Source organism: Budorcas taxicolor, chromosome 23 (assembly GCF_023091745.1).
Source record: "Budorcas taxicolor isolate Tak-1 chromosome 23, Takin1.1, whole genome shotgun sequence".
Taxonomy (NCBI): domain Eukaryota; kingdom Metazoa; phylum Chordata; class Mammalia; order Artiodactyla; family Bovidae; genus Budorcas; species Budorcas taxicolor.
In genome coordinates this window covers 34,660,559-34,677,863 of record NC_068932.1, presented here as the reverse complement: position 1 = coordinate 34,677,863, position 17,305 = coordinate 34,660,559, and the positions used below count along the sequence as shown (strand labels likewise).

Genomic DNA, 17,305 nt, shown 5'->3' with positions numbered 1-17,305 from the left:
AAATAGCAAAAACTAACTACAAAATAAATCAGAAAAACAAATACAACAAAATTAGCAGTAGGTGTAAAATATGCTTCTACACACATGCTGTAGGATGCAGAGATGCAAATAGGCTAAACAAGTTCTCTCAAGAAGCAGTTCAGTCCCTTTCAGGCTGGAAGGCTCGCTGCTCCTACAAACGTCAGTAAATGGGAAGGCAAGGAGCAAAGTGCTGCTGCTTAACACATCAACCGAAAAAAACAAAACAAAAACCCAAGAAAGCTCAAAAGCATATTTGAGTGATAAGCATCACTTCAAGGAAGCATAGAAAGTGGATCAGCAAACCCCACTGTGTAAACCAAGGACAAGCGTGCTGTGCACAGCGCAGCCAACTCCCCACACCACTCCTTCCTGCACCCATGCCCACACAGATACCACTTTACCCAAGTTCTTTCATATGTAAACAGGAAAGATTGGTTGGTTTGCTTTGAAATCTCTTTAGAATGATTTAAAACAAAAGACTGAGAAAAGAAAATTGTAAACATTCAGGAGGCCATTGGCATTTTGATTGCTGCCACCTACACTACAATGCGTTTCAATACGAAAATCAAATTATAAAGCAAGTTTCAGAGAGGGACGGAGAGATAGAAAAAAAGAAAAGGGTCTCAACCCAATACATGTTAATCACCTTAAAAAATACTATCTTAGTAAACAATACCAATGGTGAGCACAAATTCAATGTTGTTGCAAAAATGACAAAGTTTAAATTAACTGGGACCCATACATGAAAATCAATCACTAACCTGGCTATGTGCACAAAAGAGTAAAAGAACGTTTCTTTAAAAAATATATATATATATTAATCAAGAATTTATCATATTAAACTGTTATTCTTAGAAAAGCTGAAGAAAGTTAATGGTGTTCTACACATTTTTATCTTCTATTATTAATTCATTTGATAGTTGCTAAATTGTATTTTTTCTCATTTACAGTTTTTTAAATATTTTGTTTGATAAGAATTCTGACCTTAAAAAGTTATAAAATTAGGGTTTTGGTTTTTTTTTGCTACTTGTTAATCCAAAAGAATGTAAGCACTTGAGTCCCAAAGAATGCCAAAAGGCCTTGCTACCTAAAAGGATATTAGATTAACAGAAATATCATCAAAGTCATGACATCAGAAACTTTGCAGCTTTCACACAGGCATTCAGAAATGCTTATTTCCTGAAGTTCCTCTGATTGTATCCTGGATTCAAGGACGTGCAACTTTATATACAGAACCATTATGATAAAGCCAGTGAAAACAACATCACACAACACTGTACTGAGAGCATCCACTTAGTGGGTTCTGAACGGTTCTGTCCAGTTTACAGCAATGCTTCGTTTAAAAAGGCTTTTTATTGTCACGTGGCTGGGTGGAACTGAGGCTTTTTTGATGAAATGTACATGATCATACTGTTCCCCTGGTTACTTGAAAGATGCTGTTTAGGGTGTGGAGGCTGCGTGGTATTTCACAAAGGCGATAGCCGCCAGCTCCTTACAGAACTCTTCCAGCACAATCACACCCTCCAACAAGGTGATGTGGTCAATCCTAGGAAGGGAAAGCAGGCAATTAATCAATTCAGGATATTAGCAGATCATCAAACAAAGGCAAAAGCTTTAGACAAACAGCGTGAGAAACACTGACTTACACAGGTCCTTCAGGTTCCAGACCAAGTAATCGCTTTCTGACTAGTAGAAGCTTGGGAGTAAAGTCTTGAATACGCTGGATTCGAACCATGAGGTCTCCAACAACCTGCATCACAGGGACGAATGGGGCTCAGTTGCTGAGCAACTCCATGGGGGATTTTCAGGATAAAGAAAAAAATTCCATTTCCTATTACTAAATGAAGACTGTCACTTTTCACTATTCACGTAACAATCTTGGACAAAGGACCCACAGCTATCCCTTAAAATACAAGAGCTACACATATCATTTAAGAGAATGAATCTTCCTTTTTTCTCCACATTCTGCAGTGAAATAATTCCAAACAGAAAATACATTATATTTTTCATTGTTGTTGTTGTTTAGTGGCTCAGCTGTGTCCGACTCTTTGCGACGCCATGGACTGCGGCACACCAGGCTTCCCTGTCCTTCACCATCTCCCGGAACTTGCTCAAACTCATGTCCATTGAGTCGGTGATGCCATCCACCCATCTCGTCCTCTGTCGTCCCCTTTTCCTCCTGCCTTCAATCTTTCCCACCATCAGAGTCTTTTCTAATGAGTCGGCTCTTTAGATATTTTTCATTATATGACACTAATTACACACAATATCATTAAGATGTTAATTGGTCAGGCTGATCAATCCTGGAGAATATAACAAAACTGAGAACTCACCCTGACGATTACAGAGAATAGAGACCTACAGCCAGAAGCAAGGTTCACATAAGGGTCCAAGAGGTACTCATGTATGTGCGGATGAGGGAAGAGAGAAAGTCTGGATAACACCGACGTTACTTGTAAGTTGACATCATATGGCTACAGAAAGGGAGAAAGGAAAAAGATATCTGACATTATCTCCATGTATATACCTGAGCACTGAATTTACCATTTCAATTTGTCTTTTCAAGAAAGGACAATCTATCATCTTAATTCTTCTCTATATGCTCTTCTACAATGATAGTATCTGTAACTAAATTAGCTCTAGCTCTTACCATCTCAAAGTGCATACATCACAGTCCTGAAACTTTAAAACCAGAAAAGCATGCATGTAAACATATAGGAAAAATAAACATGTAACACTGACAGAATGTCTCTGCTTTTTGCAGGCTTTTTAAGTTGGTAAGATAGTTCAAGAGGTCATCAAAACCCAAAAAGACTTATATACTACAAACACTAGAAGACACATTAAATATTAGACAAAAGACAAAAGGGAAGGTATTAAAATCTTTTAAGTAATCTAATTTTAGAAATGATAATCCTTGTTTTAAATTATTCAACTGCTGCCAATTATCAAAAGCATATATACAATAAAGTCATATATATCACAGAACCTTGTCAACAGAGTAAAAGTACTTGAGCGGTAGAAATAACTACCACAAGCCTTAATAGTGAACTAGAAGATAAAAAAATCACTATTACAGAAAGGATCACCACCTTTACTGGGCAAGAGCATTAACTCTTCCAAAACAATGACTATATAGCTGTATAAAGTTCCTCATACACGTTTTGTATTACAGTATTACAATTTTACTAGTTTTTTATACTTAATCTGTTTATTCCTCATTGAAAGCAGCTTGGAGGTGCTTTACAGAGTATGTGTCAAAATCAAAGCAAGATGCATGATATGCAGAGTTGCTATTATGGTGCCTAGAACTTTCAACAGAAACCTCTCGTCCCTTTCAGTTTTCTTCTTCTAAGCAGTCAGAGGCAACTGAGTGGCTGAGACAAAACTGACTTCAGTGAGAAGGCTGGAAAGAACCACAGTGACTGGATGAATGAGAAACAGATGCTGCAGCAGGAGGAAGGGAAAAGTGATTCAGGACCAAGATAATATTAACCAGAAATGGTTAATCAGAATGGTTTACCCTCACTCACTGAGTAGCTTTTAGGCCCTTGATCATAATGAGCACCAATTAAGAAGTGAGTATTCGGCATTCAAAGGATGACCAACGCTTGACCATGTGCCAGAAGGTATCAAAGATGCTGTTATACGAATAGAAATTCAAGTTCTGGGGTAAAGTCTAGTTTCAGTCTTTTTTGCTTACTACTAGGTTCATGAACACAGATTTTCTGAAAGAAGTAAAACTTCCCCTAAGTCACTCTTATTTAAAATCTAGCCTTACGCAAGATAAATGAAAGCAGATACAACACCCACTAAAGGATAGATTGAAGGGCATCTTTTCCTACTCGATAATATTGGTGACAGAATAGCCTTCTCCAAGATTCAATTCAAAACAATGAATTCACATTAAATTGCATTTTAGGCACAAAGGAAACACTTTAAAAAATCTTTAAGAAGAATACATTTGATAAAAAATGTGGACAAAATCATTTAAAACACAACTTTAGTACAGTATTGTATATGACTTCATTTCAGGTAGTTCAGATTTTTAGGTCACTAAATTCCGCCATTTATAGGTGCTTTAAGTAAACAGACTGACAAAATTTGGCTTTTAACAATGATATATTACTACTTAATTTTCTCTATATGGTGTTACTTTGGTTTTAAGCTTTTTGAAACAAGAAGCTGTATCTTTGGTTGCTTAAGAAACTTTAGGCTGACTCAGATTATATTTTAATGTTGTGAAAATGAAAATAAAATTCAGCTAGATAGAAACTGTTCCATCATACTCTGAAATGGTTTCTACTTCATATTGGTAATAACTTTAAAACAAGCTGGCTTTTTAGGGGATTCTTAATAGTAACTGCTTGCATCTATTATTTTGATTATGTTGTACTTTATAGAGTATTCACCTGAAATCAAAGTTAACTAGATTTTTCTGACATGTTAAATGGACTTGGCCCATTTTTTAATGAGCTCACCCTAAATACAAGGTGTGAATTTTAGGACAATGAACTTTGACTTAGATGTCACCTGCTAACTCAATCTCAACTCTTTTAGTAAAGGCCAAATATGTGGATGGCCAAAATTATAAGAATTTATAAATCCCAACAACTTGGTAGTCTCTGTAATTTCTTATAACACCTGCATTTAACAAGATTTTATATTTTTAAAAGCAATTTAAATTACTTTTATCCCCCCATAGTCCACTTAAGCAAATCAAGTAATGTCAACTTCACTTTAACAATAAGAAAATGTGAGAAACAGCTAACTTGAGTTGCCCAAATTAAAATTTTTCCCTTTGAACTTGGGTTTCCCCACATTTTTCCTGGTATTCTTTATATTCTGTTGTGGACCTTAGCATTTTACTATCTTTTTAAAATCACTACAGTTAAAAACAATACTAAACACACTATATTTTTCAAAAATTAAGGCTGTGACAACACAACAGTTTCAGGAATACCTGATGTCATAACTTCTCAATTATACACACAGAAATTAGCTACTTTATTACTAATTATCCATAATAAATTAATCCCAACCTGGTTAGCCTGATACTATTGGGGTATCTATGTACTATGAACATACAAGCAAACATCATCTTTAGCAAAAGCAGTTAGAAAAGAGAGAAAATGAAATTAAACCAAGTACATTAGACCCACCAAAACTTATGATTATCTTTGCGATCTGATTATAAAGTCCTTATTCAAAAAGGCTTGGGAAGTCAAGGTTTTTAAAGACAGAAGGCTTGAGGCTAGGCTCCACAGTTCACTCACTGAGTCACATTAACTAAAACTACGGACAGTCCCTCCTGTCGCTCAGGGTTCCAGAAAGACTGAGTGGGACATTGTCTGAATTGTCTTTGCACTGTGAAGAGCTATCTGGTGAAAGAAAAGAAGTGCACACATTTCAGGATATGGTCTCCTGTGTATCCTTTGTGTCAGCGTTCTACAGATGGAAGGGAAAAATGCTCAGTGTGATGGGGATTCCAGGGGGGTCTTTCCACTCAATTCAGAAACTACTTTTTAATATTTAGATTCCTTTTGAGTGCTTTTGGTCAAAATTTCTAAAGATTACTGACTTGAAACTGATTGTTGATGTCTCCTGGGTGTTTCATTTCAGTTCAGTTCAGTTCAGTCGCTCAGTCGTGTCCGACTCTTTGCAACCCCATGAATCGCAGCACGCCAGGCCTCCCTGTCCATCACCAACTCCCGGAGTTCACTCAGACTCACGTCCATCGAGTCCATGATGCCATCCAGCCATCTCATCCTCGGTTGTCCCCTTCTCCTTCTGCCCCCAATCCCTCCCAGCATCAGAGTCTTTTCCAATGAGTCAACTCTTCACATGAGGTGGCCAAAGTACTGGAGCTTCAGCTTTAGCATCAGTCCTTCCAAAGAAATCCCAGGGTTGATCTCCTTCAGAATGGACTGGTTGGATCTCCTTGCAGTCCAAGGGACTCTCAAGAGTCTTCTCCAACACCACAGTTTAAAAGCATCAATTCTTTGGCGCTCAGCCTTCTTCACAGTCCAACTCTCACATCCATACATGACCACAGGAAAAACCATAGCCTTGACTAGACGGACCTTAGTCAGCAAAGTAACGTCTCTGCTTTTGAATATACTATCTAGGGGGTTGGTCATAACTTTTCTTACAAGGAGTAAGCATCTTTTAATTTCAGTCACCATCTGCAGTGATTTTGGAGCCCAAAAAAATAAAGTCTAACACTGTTTCTACTGTTTCCCCATCTATTTCCCATGGAGTGATGGGACCGGATGCCATGATCATTTTCTGAATGTTGAGCTTTAAGCCAACTTTTTCACTCTCCTCTTTCACTTTCATCAAGAGGCTTTTTAGTTCCTCTTCACTTTCTGCCATAAGAGTGGTGTCATCTGCATATCTGAGGTTATGGATATTTCTCCCAGCAATCTTGATTCCAGCTTGTGTTTCTTCCAGTCCAGTGTTTCTCATGATGTACTCTGTATATAAGTTAAATAAGCAGGGTGACAATATACAGCCTTGACGTACTCCTTTTCCTATTTGGAACCAGTCTATTGTTCCATGTCCAGTTCTAACTGTTGCTTCCTGACCTGCATACAGATTTCTCAAGAGGCAGGTTAGGTGGTCTGGTATTCCCATCTCTTTCAGAACTTTCCACAGTTTCTTGTGATCCACACAGTCAAAGGCTTTGGCATAGTCAATAAAGCAGAAATAGCTGTTTTTCTGGAACTCTCTTGCTTTTTCCATGATCCAGCGGATGTTGGCAATTTGATCTCTGGTTCCTCTGCCTTTTCGAAAATCAGCTTGAACATCTAGAAGTTCACGGTTCACGTATTGCTGAAGCCTGGCTTGGAGAATTTTGAGCATTACTTTACTAGCACGTGAGATGAGTGCAATTGTGTGGTAGTTTGAGCATTCTTTGGCATTGCCTTTCTTTGGAAGTGGAATGAAAACTGACCTTTTCCAGTCCTGTGGTCACTGCTGAGTTTTCCAAATTTGCTGGCATATTGAGTGCAGCACTTTCACAGCATCATCTTTCAGGATTTGAAACAGCTCAACTGGAATTCCATCACCTCCACTAGCTTTGTTCATAGTGATGCTTTCTAAGGCCCACTTGACTTCACATTCCAAGATGTCTGGCTCTAGATTAGTGATCACATCATCATGATTATCTGGGTCGTGAAGATCTTTTTTGTTCAGTTCTTCCGTGTATTCTTGCCACCTCTTCTTAATATCTTCTGCTTCTGTTAGGTCCATACCATTTCTGTCCTTTATCGAGCCCATCTTTGCATGAAATGTTCCCTTGGTATCTCTAATTTTCTTGAAGAGATCTCTAGTCTTTCCCATTCTGTTCTTTTCCTCTATTTCTTTGCATTGATCGCTGAAGAAGGCTTTCTTATCTCTTCTTGTTACTCTTTGGAACTCTGCATTCGGATGCTTATATCTTTCCTTTTCTCCTTTGCTTTTCACCTCTCTTCTTTTCGCGGCTATTTGTAAGGCCTCCCCAGACAGCCATTTTGCTTTTTTGCATTTCTTTTCCATGGGGATGGTCTTGATCCCTGTCTCCTGTACAATGTCATGAACCTCAGTCCATAGTTCATCAGGCACTCTATCTATCAGATCTAGGCCCGTAAATCTATTTCTCACTTCCACTATATAATGGTGTTTCATTTAATCAGATTCAAACTAAGCCTAGAGAACCAGCACAAAGACACAATACACTGGGAGGTTTATTGTAAACCTCCCCACTAGCTGGCGGGGTGGGGATGGGGGAGGGGTAGGGGTGGGGAGGAGGGGTTGGGGGGCGGTTTACATAGCCATGATGTACACAGCATAATACCTACAGTGAAAGTCAAAGTCCCTTCAGTCCTATCTGACTCTGTGACCCCATGGGCTGTAGCCTACCAGGCTCCTCTGTCCATGGGATTTTCCAGGCAAGAACATTGGAATGGGTTGTCATTCCCTTCTCTAGGGGATCTTCCCAAATCAGGGATTGGACCCGAATACTTTGGCTCTTAAGTATTAAATATCAATCAACAAAAAATGGAACAGCAGAAATGCAGTACATGTTGTTAGGATGTTAAATCCTTAGTTTTAGGTGATGTGACTTTGTGAGTGAACTGTGGAGCCTAGCCTCAAGCCTTCTGTCTTTAAACACCTTGACTTCTCAAGCCTTTTCAGATAAGAACATTATAATCAGATTGCAAAGATAATCATAAGTTCTGGGGGGTCTAACGTGCTTGGTTTAATTTCATTTTCTCTCTTTTCTGCTTTTGCTGAAGATGATGTTTGCTTGTATGTTCACAGTATATAGATACCCCTAATAGTATCAGGCTAACCAGGCTGGGATTAAACATTATTATGGATAATTAGTAATAAAGTAGCTAATTTCTGTGTGTATAACTGAGAAGTTATGACATCAGGTATTCATGACACTGTTGTGTTGTCAGTCTTAATTTTTGAAAAATATAGTGTGTTTTGTATTGTTTTTAAAAGAAAAAAAGGCCTTGACTCTATGTCTTTATTGATTATCATCAGAAGTCAACCCAGTGATATACTTCTTAATTATCGTTTCTTTATTTGGCTTTCTGGTTATTGAAGACAGCCTGATGGTACAATTAATTTCTTTTGTAACTCCCTAGGCTCATATAAATATTCAACTAAAATGCTAAAAAAAAAAAAGAAGCACTTTAATATAGGATTTCAAATTAATTCTAATTGGCTAACTCAGTTTTCATGCTGAGGCAAGTTTAATGCCACACAGTTTCATTTCAAGTGTCCATATCAACATATAAAACATTTCAAAGCTCTATTGTTACTCTATGTCAGGGAGAGAGGGAGGGAGGGATCTCTAACCTCAAGTTCAGTTATCCTGACAGTCGGTGAGAGAGACACAGCAGCATACCAGCTGCCGGTGATTTTTACTTCCCTTGAAATAAATAAATTGACTTTTATATTTCATTTCCCCTTATGAAAATGAATATCATTCACAAATTCTTTGTCTGAAGAAGCAGGTTCATCTAATACTGTTCTGTAATTTTAGCGAGACCAGAGCACTCAAGATTTGGTTTGAAATGACATTTAAGGTCTTCTGTATTCAACCTAACAAGTTTCACTCTATCTGTACCTGTACTAACCACAAGGCTTTCTAGGAAAGCCCTCTAGTCACTGCCAAAATGTGTTAAGACTACTGTTAATAAGACAATGGCCTACAATGAGAAGTAAACACAGAAATCCTTAACACCTGTCAGGCCAGATCAAAGTTTTAACATAATGAATGCATCAGAAACCCACCAATTGCTGGCAATCAAGCTTTATGAAAAAGTCATCTGGTGGAAAAAAGAAAACAATAAAACTACTGAAGATGCAAACAGAACCCATGGTGAATGGTAACAAAATAATACGAAGTTAATACTTTAAAACTTATTACCTGATCGAGAATTCTTCCCATCCTGTCAAATAAGACTTTCAAAAAATGACCTTCAAAGAAAGCTGCTTCTAAATTGCACCTTTCCAATGCTTTTGGAGAGCCAGGCCACTCCCATCTTAAGCAGATAGCACAGTAGTCCCGGAACTGCGGAGAAAGCATTTGACTCATTAAAGAAGAACTGAGCAAAAACAGTTTGAGATTAAATAGAAACAATTTCCCCCCATAAGCATAACAATCCACTCGAATGCTGAGTGTCTGCTGAGTGTCAGGTACCACGGGAGACGGGAGAAGACGGCACAGATGACACCTTGACTGCAGAGAGGCACAGGTAAGGTTAACAGCCACCGGTACCAACACGCTGGTGAGACAGCAGGCAGCTTCTAACTTCACCCTAGTGCCCCTCGCACTGCTGGGGCGAGCATGAGCATATACTGCTCCCTCTGGAGGACTTCAACCCTTTCCTTATTCTCGTCACAGATTCAGAGTACTTAGAAAGCAAAGTAAGTCTTAGCCACATTTCCCAGTCTATTCTTAAATGTCACATGTAATGTACAAAGTAGATGAAATATAATAGGTGAACAGATGCATGTCATCTGAGAAGGCAAACTTGACCTTGCTGCCATTTGTTTACCCAGGCATGTTGCTGTGACTGTTATGAGGGGAATAAACAGGGCTGCTGCAAGTACAGTCTGGAAACTGTTCACTACCATCGCAATAAGATGAGTACAAACTTGGAGAGCCAGTTTAGAAACTTCTCTTTCAATTTCACTGAGTAAATTTTACGTCTGTTCAATCTAATAAAATAACTGGGGCCTGTATTTAGTGTTTTTTCATTTTTGTGGTATTTCATTTTTATATTTTACAAAAGCATTGGTCCGTGACAGGTTAAAAGTAAGTGGAAACTGGCCTTTACTATACATTTTATCAGTAAGGAACACCACAATATGGATTTTTGTAAGCACAAGAAAATCTGTCATAATAAAAAGAAAATTTAAAAGTCTTCTCTGACATGTAATCTACTGGAATTTAAAAAAAGAAATTTGGAGCATAGTTTTCTTCCATATTCTTTTCCTTTTCACATTCTCCTCATTAAATAAGCAAAATTACTTTAACATCTGTAGTTTACAAATTAGCTGAGATTAAAACATATTCTTACTACAAAGCACTAGCTTCAACTTTTAAAAGAAAAACATATTTAAAATGATTAAAAACCCAACTTCTTCAATATCTTGCGAGTTTTAAACTATTTCTTTCAATAGACAATTTTCTTTATAAAACCACATCCCAATATTTAATAAAGCATTTTTATATTAAAATTTTTGAATTTCTGAGCTAGAAAATAAGTCTAAATTTTTTCTATTCTTTTTGTCTCATTTAAAATATTCCTAAAACAATTCTAACTGTTATCAGATTATGGAAATAAAACTTTTCAGAGAGAATCACAGTAGTTTAAAAATCCAATCGGTACTACTGAGGTTGGGGCTGCTTTCATTGTCTCTATATTATTGTTACATGAATGTATTTGGTACCCTGGTACTCTAGTTATTCACATAGTGATGGGGACTTGAATTTAGGCTTAAAGCACCATGAATTAACTGTAAGGGCATGCAAGTTAATTATCGATAAAAGCACACTTCCACCCAAAAGATTTAAATGAAAATTAAATGCATATTTTTCTGATGTGAGGCATTTCAAAACTTTGGAATTTGGTAAAATGTAAAATGCTACAGGGGGCTTCCCTGGTGACTCAGCAGTAAAGAATCTGCCTGCCGTGCAGGAGATCTGGGTTCAATCCGTGGATCGGGAAGATCCCCTGGAGAAGGAAATGGCTACCCACTCCAGGATTCTTGCCTGGGAAACCCCATGGACAGAGAAGCCTGGTGGACGATAGTCCATGGGGCTAGAGAGACTGAGTGTGCGCGCACACACACACACACGCGCATGCACGCACAATGCTGCAGAGGGAAAAGATGATTGACAGAAGTCCATTTAATAACTAAGAGGAGATGTTTGAGAAAGTGATTTCAGGGAAGTGGAAAGCTGGGAAGCAGAGGATGAAGGCAGTCCTTCGGAATTACAGATGAGTGAGAACAGTGGGGAAGAGGGAAGGAAGCAGCCTGTGGGTTGGGAGTAATGCTAGAATCACTTAAAAGTCATGGTTTAGATCAGCAGGGAGAAGGATCTAGGGGAGAAATAACTTCAAGGACAGAAAGAAAAGGAAGAAAAGGGGCGGGGGGTGGGGAGGAAGCACAGAGAAATCTTGCAACAGAGACACACACTCAGTGAAAGGCAGTCAGGTCACTGACAGAAAGTTCAAGTGGTTGAGAGTGGAATTCAGGTCTTGCAGAGAAAGGGGAACGTCTGGAGAAGTAACTGCGGCCCGTGTGCCGAGGGCTGTGTTTGTGCATCTTATTAGATCTCACGTCAGATCACTTCACCTACCTGCCTGTGAGCGTCTCGGAGGTAGGTGTCATATCCAGTGCCCTCCACGTGGTAGGACGATTTTGCTTCGTCTGGGACCAGACAGAGAAAACTTAAACGAAAAACAGGCATAATCAGTAACACAAATACTCTCACAATTCAATATCTCTATGTGTATTAAAATATCTAGCAGGATCTTCAGTTTAGCCAAGTATTAATGCAGATGGAAACTTGAAAAGCATTTATCTTGAATCAGTCCTACAATTTACTGATTAAATACTGTCATTATTTTAAAGGTTTTCTTTAAAAATCACTCATTCCACTTAAAGTAGAAATCAAGCAGAAGATGACTTGACTTTTTCTACATTACAGGGCAATGACAGAGAGCCCTGATGTTTGTTAGTCTCAGGGAACTGGCTTTTAAGTAACAGAACCTTAGATCCTCACGCACCCTAACTATGCATCTTGCACTATGTGCAGTTTTCTCTAAAGCCACCTCGCAGCACCTGGCATGTCACTGATAGGATTGCAAAGGAAGAGAAAGAAGAAAATTACTGGGGAAAAGGCACTTAAAGAAAACCCTTTATAAAGGACTTCTCTGGTGGTGCAGGGGATAAGAATCCACCTGCCAATGCAGGGGGCAGGGGTTTGATCCCTCGTCCTGAAGATTCCACAAGCCGCGGAGTAAATAAATAAGTCCCTGCACCACAACTAGTGAGCCCATGCGCTGCAACTGCTGAAGTTCGCACACCTAGAGCCCGTGCTCCGCAACAGGAGAAACCCACACACCGCAGAGAACAGACCCTCTCTCCGCAGCTAGAGAAAGCCTGAGCCTGAGCAAGGCAACAATGACCCAGCACAGCCAAAAATAAATAAATATAAATTAATTAATTTAGTTTAAGAATATACATAAACACACAAACTAATGAGAAGAAATAGCCCTCTGCTTAGCACATGTGGGTACATGGCTAGTAAATTCAATCCGTTAAACTGGAAATTCTCAATGTTGTTCCAACTGGGAACTACTTAAAATTGTTTACATTTAAAAAAACAAAAGGAGAGTACCCTGAAGATTAGTTTCCTCACTATCACTCTAGAGGTTTCTTTTTTTCCTTTTTTGTATCGATTGTTGCCTCTAGGCTGTTCGCTAGCTACATCAGCATTTCAAAAAGATGACATAATCTTTAAAAAAGGGAAGACTGAGTTCATGGCATATCTCTATAATGATCAAAGAGCAGAGCTGTTATACGTTGTAAAAACAAGTGAAAGGGATGTAAGTCGAATACATACAGCAACTCACCTATTTACAATTTTGTGGACTTCAGTTTTCCCATCGGTTTTGGGGTGGTCTGGAGTAGCAGGAGGTGAGGAACTAAGCCACTCTTGATTTGACAAAGTGTTATCTGGTGAAATGTCAGTAAATAAGGGATCTTCTTCCAGATCTCTAAGTTTAATTTAATGGTGCATAAAAAAAATTTATTATATTTTCTAAACCAAAAGATTCTCTGCTATGTTCTCAGAAACCTTTACATAATTTTGCTAATAAAGGAATTAAGGAATAATGAATGTATTTATATTGTACAGAGAAATTAACATTTTTTACTTACATCAAACTCAAGGTTATATTGACTTTGTTGGGTTTAGTGACTAGATACTGCCGCTTGTGATTTGAAGGGACAATAATATCAGGACATCTAAATTTTATTTTTAAAATCTTTTAGACTGTTAAAGTATTTTTTAAAATAAAGAGAAGAAGGAAGAGAAGAGAAATTAAGAGGGGAGAAAATCATGACTTAATATGAAATGCTAAATTCAGAGCTGGATAGAAACTTACACTGCTCCTGCTATTAATCCATTCTCCACTACATCTTTATCTTCTGGGCACACAGGTTTATATTCTGTATAGTTTCTTTCTTCAAGATTTCTTAGGACCAAATTGTAAAGAATGTGCTCATTGGGTTTTTGTAAAAGATGTTCAAACATTCTTAATGTCATTATGCTGATCTGAAACCCAAAATGATAAAAGGTAACTGAAAAATGCTTAAACTATTTTTCATGATTTCAATTTTCAAAATAAAAAGCCACATAAAATAAGGCTGTATTCAAAACATGACAAGTACATCAAAGTCAGTATGTCAAAGAACCTAAGTCCAATTTTAAATTCTTGTATAGCTCACCTCATCAGATATGTGATCACAGTGTTCAATTAACCTATGTCTTAAAGGATGTCTGCTAATTTCTGCCAGAGTTTCTGGTTCCCTCTGTTCTCCAAGGATGAAAAACACCATTTCTTGAAGCAAAATGTCGGAGGTTACTTGCCGAACAATGCGATGGAGCAGAGCAGTTGATGTCAGAATACCCATCTCAGAACTGCATAACAAACAGGTAATTAGGGGGCGAGAATAACAAGAATGCAGTGATTTTTTAAAAAAAGTAAAGAGGCCACTCATGGGCATCCCTGGTGGCTCAGAGGTAAAGCATCTGCCTGCAATGCAGGAGACACGGGTTTGATCCCTGGGTCGGGAAGATCCCCTGGAGAAGGAAATAGCAACCCACTGTAGTATTCTTGCCTGGGAAATCCCATGGACAGAGGAGCCTGGCAGGCTACAGCCCATCGAGTCACAAAGAGTCAGACATGACCTAGCTACTAAACAGCAACAAAGAGGCCACTCACGTTTGCATTAGCTGAGGTTCCATAACACCAATAAAAAATCTTTCATGAACAGCTTTGGCAAGAGCAACAGCAGCAGTCTAGAACATAGTATTAAGTATCATATTTTTTTTTAATGAGAAAGATTAATTTGTAACACCAACAAATCAATTTGCACTCTCCATCTAATTTACTGTAGAAAAACAAACTTGCCTATTGCTTATCTTGTTGATGGCATATAAACCTAGATGAGATGTTAGCTACTGGTTCCTTTACATGTCATTTAAATTTCCAAGAATAAAGACAAACAGGATAAAAATATTATCCCAACCACTTATTGTATTAACATCTCCCCAAAGAGGAGAAATGCAGGGAAGCCGATGTTACCTTGTAAAGGGTTGTGCTATAATACTTACATATATATATACTTTTGGAGGGTTGGTTATTTCATTTTATTTATTTCACTAACTGTGCTATCTATCCTAAGACAATTAAGACATATTTATGAAAATAGATTGAGTATTCAAATTCACTCAGTAGTTGTTTACATTTTTAAGTTATCAATAAACAACAAAAGTATTCAAACCTTTTGTGCTTCCTTTATGAGTTGATCACAATAATCAAACCAGGAGAGAAATGAAATTAAGGCTCTTTTTCCGGGAAATGCTGAAGCATCTTCTTTATGACTATATGAGTCCAAGCTATAGGACACAGAAGAACACAGAGTTATTCAAAAGCATTAATCCAGTTCTGTGCCTACAGGGAGGTGAAGGCCTGTGAATGAACACATGGGATGATAATATTCAGGTGGGTGAGACTGGAGGACAATCAGAAGAGGGTTTTATACATGAAAGCCAAAGATAAAAGTTTTTGGATAAAAGTTGTGAATAATTTTCACTCATTAAGTGGGGAATGGAGCTACAGCAGAAAAGACACGGAGACAGCGCCTCATATTTCCACCATAAATTTGACCAAGTAACAGGAATGGAAAAGTTGGAAGTTCTCAGCCTCTAGGACGAAAGGAAAGGAGTATAAAGGAGGGACAGCAAAAGGAAACGACTGGCCTGCTTCTCTTCCTGCCTTAAAATACTACTCAGTAGTGAAGTTAAGAAGTGGGTCTGGCCTACAGATGTTGACAGAATACAGGGTGTATAAACTAAAGAAGGGTTAAAAACGCACAGAGAAACAGTAACAGGTTCTGATGTCCAAAATGTTAGGCTGCCTACAAGTGGTGGGATTACAAGTAATTTTATTTATGCTGCTTTACACTTTTAATGAGCTTCCCTTGTGGCTCGGCTGGTAAAGAATTGTCTGCAATGCAGGAGACCAAGGTTCAATTCCTGGGTTGGGAAGATCCACTGGGGGACGGATAGGCTATGCACTCCAGTATTCTGGCCTGGAGAATTCCATGGACTGTATAGTCGATGGGGTTGCAAAGACTCAGGACACGACTGAGCTACTTTCACTTTCACACTTTTAATAACTTATAAATGTTCTGCAGTAATCCTAATTTCATATGAGAATCAAGTGGGTAGCCCTAACACTGGGGGAAACAGGTGAGAGAGGTGGGAGGTGAGGTTCCACACAAGTTTTTTGGTTTTTTAAAAAATACAGTCAGATAAAGTTATCGGTCTTAAGGTATTAACTGATCACTGCAAGAGACAAGGGGAAATAGCTTAACTGTGTAACACCTAGACTGTCACGACGCCAATTCGTTCCTGATAACAAGGTTTAAAGCAAGCCTCAAAACAACAATCTGGTTTAATGATGACTAGCAATGTTACATATTTCAAACCTAAAGAGGTCTATCACTGCAAAACGCAAATGGATTTAAAAGTGTATGTTTAAGAGGTCACCTTCATAGGAAAACACAAACAGCGGCTCTTACCCCCAGTTAATTGCTTCCACTGTTTCAATATCTAAGGGGTCCACTGACTGAGGTAGGGCCTTGTACAGGGAGGCGAGCCTGTCGGTGAGCAGTTCGCACAAGCACGTGCTCTGCGTGAGGCACTTGGCAGCAGCTGGCTCTGGCAAGCTCACTAAGAGCATCAAGCCCTCGCAGGCTTTCACGGCTATTCGGCCATCCTGAGGGGAAAAACACACACCTTTACAGTGCTTGAATCAGACACACCTCAGGTTGTTTGGAAAAATTCCCCTTAAACAGATTAACGTTTTATGCCAAAATAAACATAGAAATTTTTTTTTCTATGCATTTAATGGTGATTATGTTGGCGGGGGGGAAGAAAAGAAGATGACTCACAGGACTTCTAGTAAGATTTAACAAAGAATTCACTAGGTTGTAATCCTGGTTTGGACGAACAACTGTGGCCTCTGGCAATTCAGTGACACTGAGGTTTTCCAAGCTCGTGGACAGGTCACCCATCTGACGAGAAGGCTCATCTTCTAAGTCTGTGTGCTCCGTTCCAGAAGCACCCGACGGTTCCTCTGGCTGACAGGACTGGCCTGTATCTGTTGACAAGGAATCTTGACCTTTTAATACATCTTCTGAAATTGCATTTGGGCCTCCTTGGGAAGCCAGTGATTTAAACTTGTTCTGAAAAGGAATACATGTTTTATAAGATTCATGTCAAAAACCTTATAGAACAGAAATCATATTTTAATGAGTTTTCCTGTAATTAACACTCAATATCTGGCCACTGTCATAATGGATAAAACTGTTATGACAAATGAAAGTACCCAGACTTAAACAAACTGTGCTTTAGATGTCTTAAAATTACATAGGCGTTTATAATAGTCTTCAGAACAGGCTCTACAAAATGTTTTAC

The 17,305-nt window shown here is 38.5% G+C and overlaps 1 protein-coding gene across 1 annotated transcript in view; it reads right to left on the bottom strand.

Annotated features, from left to right (window-relative positions):
* Window positions 1–1,049: 1,049 nt before the first annotated feature.
* Window positions 1,050–17,305, bottom strand: part of FHIP2A (FHF complex subunit HOOK interacting protein 2A) — a 35,551-nt gene continuing 19,295 nt past the window's right edge. Inside the window, exons 6-17 of the mRNA XM_052660915.1 lie at window positions 16,780–17,073; window positions 16,408–16,604; window positions 15,106–15,220; window positions 14,544–14,620; window positions 14,047–14,239; window positions 13,704–13,873; window positions 13,170–13,313; window positions 11,891–11,981; window positions 9,449–9,592; window positions 2,355–2,495; window positions 1,668–1,771; window positions 1,050–1,567 (exon numbers count right to left, since the gene is read on the bottom strand). Coding sequence (XP_052516875.1) covers window positions 1,462–1,567; window positions 1,668–1,771; window positions 2,355–2,495; window positions 9,449–9,592; window positions 11,891–11,981; window positions 13,170–13,313; window positions 13,704–13,873; window positions 14,047–14,239; window positions 14,544–14,620; window positions 15,106–15,220; window positions 16,408–16,604; window positions 16,780–17,073 — 1,776 coding nt within the window. The 3' untranslated portion in view covers window positions 1,050–1,461. The remainder of the gene's footprint in view (window positions 1,568–1,667; window positions 1,772–2,354; window positions 2,496–9,448; window positions 9,593–11,890; window positions 11,982–13,169; window positions 13,314–13,703; window positions 13,874–14,046; window positions 14,240–14,543; window positions 14,621–15,105; window positions 15,221–16,407; window positions 16,605–16,779; window positions 17,074–17,305) is intronic.